At 47.6% G+C, this 4,663-nt stretch overlaps 1 protein-coding gene across 7 annotated transcripts in view; it reads left to right on the top strand.

Moving 5' to 3' along the window:
- LOC147611784 (uncharacterized) overlaps positions 1 to 4,663 on the top strand; it is a 76,879-nt gene that overhangs the window by 27,924 nt on the left and 44,292 nt on the right. For all 7 annotated transcript variants that reach the window (XM_086783613.1, XM_086783616.1, XM_086783617.1 and 4 more), the window contains exon 3: positions 4,444 to 4,527. In XM_086783613.1, coding sequence (XP_086639739.1) covers positions 4,444 to 4,527 — 84 coding nt within the window. The remainder of the gene's footprint in view (positions 1 to 4,443; positions 4,528 to 4,663) is intronic.

Genomic DNA, 4,663 nt, shown 5'->3' on the forward strand with positions numbered 1-4,663 from the left:
GACCAAGCTTTTGCACGGTTCAAGGATTGGCACGTGATGGTGGAGAAAGAGTCTTGATTGCAGGTAAAGATTCTCCGGGCTGACAAAGGAGGTGAATTCTCCTCGACTGTATTTCTCAGATTTTGTGCAAACCATGGCATCAAGAGGGAACTGGCCAATACAGGATTGCCTTCGGAGAATGGAGTTGTAGAACGCAAGAACAGGAATGTGGTGGAGATGGCGAGGACCATGCTGGAGCATCGTGATCTTCCTCGTCCACTTTGGGGAGAGGCTATGGCAACGGTTGTCCATACCCTCAACCGATCTCCGACGACTTCAGTACCTAACATGACTTCGTTTGAGACATACTTTGGCAGAAAACTTGATGTCTCGCACTTCCGTGTTTTTGGGAGTGATGTGTATGTTCATATTCCGAAGAAGCAGAGGGGGAAGCTTGACTCCAAGTCCCGCAAGCTTATATTTGTGGGGTATAATTCTCTTTCCAAGGGATACAGATTGTATGATCCAGACAGGAATGAGATTGTTGTCAGCCGGGATGTGGTCTTTGATGAGCATGTTCCAGTATCCACTGTCGAGGAGCCGCCACTTCTTGGAGATCCAGAGGAGTCTGATGATGATTCCCAGACCATTGCTCCAGTTGATCACCCTCAATCAACACAGGAGGTTGAGCCCGCAGCTGGAGTAGAGCCCCTGCAACAGCAGGAGGCTCCACGATCTGTTCGAGTACCCAGGTGGTTGTTGGACACCCTTCGGGAGTCAGATGTCACGGAGTTACCCTCCTCCGAGTGGACCACAGAGGACGGCCCTCGAAGATCACACAGAGTCCGAGACAAAAGCAATACAGCGGAGCTTCTTTAGGTAAACTATGCTCTGATGTCTCGTATTATGCGGGACAAGGAGCCCACTTCCGTCAAGGAAGCCCTTTCACAGGATACTTGGAGGAAAGCCATGCAGGTAGAACTTGATGCCATCGAGAGGAACAACACATGGGAGTTGGTACCGAGGCCGTCGAAACGGTCAGTCATTGGTGTCAAATGGGTCTTTAAGACCAAATATGCGTCAGATGGGTCAGTGGACCAACACAAAGCCAGACTTGTGGCTAAAGGTTATGCTCAGCGGCCAGGCATCGACTACGAGGATACCTTTGCACCGACAGCACGGATGTCCACGATTCGGACCGTTCTTGCCCTTGCTTCTTCTCAGAGGTGGCCGTGTATCAAATGGATGTCAAATCTGCGTTCCTTAATGGTGACCTGCAGGAGGAGGTGTATGTTGAGCAGCCTCCAGGCTTTGTTGTTCCAGGATCAGAAGGGAAGGTTTACAGGTTACGTAAGGCCTTGTATGGTCTTAAGCAGGCTCCCAGGGCTTGGAATCAGAAGATTGATTCCTTCTTTGTTTGGACTGGATTTCAGAGATCGGTTGCAGATCCTAACCTGTATCTCTTTCGGGAACGCGGCATGGTTACGATTATCATCCTTTATGTGGATGATCTCATTCTCACCGGCGGTCATGTGGAGCACATTGGTGTGACGAAGGCTGCCTTGTCAAAGGAGTTTGAGATGACCGGCTTAGGCTTACTCCACTTCTTTTTGGGATTGGAGATCTGGCAGACCCAGAGGGAGTTTTTTGTCTCTCAGCAGCGGTATGTTCATGAGTTGCTTGAGGCCTTTGGGATGGAGAACTGCAAGTCTATTACTTCGCCGATGGACCCAAACACAAAGTTAACCGTTAATGATCCTTATGAGCCAGTCGATGCCTCGCAGTACCGGAAGTTGGTTGGTTCATTGATCTAGTTGCTGAACACCAGATTGGACTTGAGCTTCTCCGTGGGGCTGTTGAGCTCTTTTATGCAGACACCATTGAAGTCTCATTGGGACGCAGGATTGCGGATCTTGCGGTATCTGCAGAGTACGAAGGATCTAGGACTCTTTTACACAGGAGGGGATGGAGTCAGACTCCAAGGTTGGAGTGACTCAGATTGGGGAGGAGATCCAGACACGAGGAGATCTACTTCAGGATACAGTTTTACCCTTGGCTCAGGAGCAGTTTCTTGGAGCAGTAAGCGGCAGCCAACTATTGCCCTATCTTCGACAGAGGCAGAGTACCGGGCTGCTTGTGGTGCTGCTTGCGAGGTTGTGTGGTTGCGGAGGCTGCTAGGCGAGATTGGGTTTCCACAGAAGGAGCCCACAGTCATCCAGTGCGATAACCAGAGTTGTATAGCTATTGCTCGGAACCCGGTCTTCCATGCCCGGACCAAGCACATAGAGATACAGTATCACTTTGTACGTGAGAAGATCTTGGCTGGTGACATCTTGCTCCTTTATTGTTCAACGGAGGACAATGCGACGGACCTCTTCACGAAGTCTCTACCTCGGGCTACGCTCAAGCGGCACTCCAGCTCCCTTGGGTTGATTTCATAGCCAAGAGCTGAGAGGGGGTGTTAGAAGTCATCTCCTGTCTTAATCAGACACCAGGGCCTCTGTTGTGGGTGTGCCCACCCTGTATAGGTGTTTTATCATTTTTCCTCACTCCCCGTATTTTTTCCCCATTTTTCCTTGGTGTGGGTGGATGCCACATGCTGGCAAGAGCCTCTGATGCTGGCCGACTGCACTCATGTGTTCCTGAAGACTGGCCGGCTTGATCAGAGGAGGTCGTGGTGTTTTTCTGCTAGCCGACTGGCTTTGCCCAGTCGTGGAGGGCTGGTGGCACTTCATGCGTTGGCCGACTGCATCCATGGGGCCATATAAATAGGCCCCATGATCCCCACTTTGTACTCATTCAGTTTTTCTCGGGATCTTGTGTATAGAGAAGAGTTTACATGCCTATCTCTCTGTCTTTCTTGTGCTGTCTATTTTCTGCACTCTACTTGCTCTTGTGGTCTCAAGTTTGGTTATCATTTCCGCTGCGTATTTTGACACAGCTTCACCCTGCTGTTACAGGAGGGTCTATGGATGTACTTTTGTTGCAGGAACACAAATTGGATAGATCTCAGTGTGGCAAAACTGGTAAGATGCTTTCTGGCCACACCTTCTGGTCCTCGGCAGTTGGGACTAGAGGGGGTATTTGCATTTCAGTGGCAGCATTTGTTATGCCTCATGTTATTGGGCACAGTGTTATCATCCCTGCTAGAGCGCAGTGGATCTTGATCATGCATGAGGGTCAGAAATTGGGAATCTTGAATACCTATGCACCTAACGTGAGAGGTGAAAGGGTGGCCTTTTGGGACACCATCACAAATGTCATTCCTTAGGTTGATCATTGGATAGTGGGAGGAGATTTTAATATGGTTGAGCAACCTTCTGACAAGAAGGGTGGACACGAAGGGGGTTTACACCCTTTGGAGCGAATCTCATGGGAGAGGTTCACGCTTTCCTTTTTTGGCAGGGATTTCTGGACTGAGGATGACTTCCAGAGAAGGCCAAATTCCTTATCTTTCTCTTGGCAGGAGCGGGGATGAGAGCATCTTTGCACGTCTGGATAGGTTTTATGTGGATGATTGGTCCTTGGACAGAGGAGACATCATTGCTATTATGCCTGGCATCACCAAATCCGATCATTGCCCCGTCGTTTTGTGTCTCAGGGAGCCTGGGGCTCGTTCGGCCTCTCCCCATGTCCCTATCCCTGACTCTCTTTATCTAGATGCTGACATCTCCCTTGAGATCAGAGATGGATCTTCGAGGGCTGCGGAGAGGAAGCGCGGCTAGTTTATGAGAGAGTGGGACATTGGTATCTTTTTCACATCCTCTCATTCGGGACCCTATTGGCAGCACATGGCTCCTGATTGGTTAAGATCTCCACCTTGCTTGGTGTGAAATCTCTATTTTGTAAAATTTTTTCATACTTATTGGAAGTCTCCTTTCTGAAAAAAATAAAATAAAAATTGTACACAATCATGAGAAAATAAGGACGGGACCAGGGGAACGGAAACGGGAATTGCAATGATTGCAAACAGTATATCCAAGTTCCATAGGGCCGGAATGGCCATTTCCTGCAACTATGTCTATGTTGTTTACCTTGGCAATTTTGTTTAACAATATGATTTGAAATATTCTTATATTGAAGATGGAGGAAAATGAGTGTCTGAATATGGGAGAGCTTTAGGACCAACTTGGGACCCTAACGCCACTCTTCTAAAGGAGAATACAAGGGTTGAAGGGGGACACAATGAATCAGGAGAGCTATGTGGCAGTTGTGTAGCTTAATATTTGAAGAGTTTTCAGAGCTCAGTATAATCATCAGTGGTGGAAGTGGCAAGATGTTCTAGGTCGTTTATCTTGGCAATTTTGTTTAACAGTGTCACTTCAAACATTCTTATATTGAAGGTGGAGGAAGGGAGTGCGTGTGTGTGCATTAGCATGTGTGTGTTTTGCACATATTGCTTGTTTGCTGAATTTTCTGGTGTTCTTCTTCCAATTTTTAAGTCATTTTTATGCATACATTCAGTAAACAAGCTTTGAAGGAGTCAAAGGCAGAAAAGGAAGCAGAGCAAAACAACTGGTACAAATTAATTGAGGATAGACTGAAAGGGTAGTTACTCTCTACCAATGCTAAAATCTCATCATTTGTATATATTTCCCCCTCTACGTGAAGCAAACTAGGCTTTATGATCGCACTGCATGGACCATTGCTTGCTATAGTCAAGATTTTACATTTGAACATGCAG

Source organism: Cibotium barometz, chromosome 46 (genome assembly GCF_041138505.1).
Source record: "Cibotium barometz isolate CiBa-2024 chromosome 46, ASM4113850v1, whole genome shotgun sequence".
Classification (NCBI taxonomy): domain Eukaryota; kingdom Viridiplantae; phylum Streptophyta; class Polypodiopsida; order Cyatheales; family Cibotiaceae; genus Cibotium; species Cibotium barometz.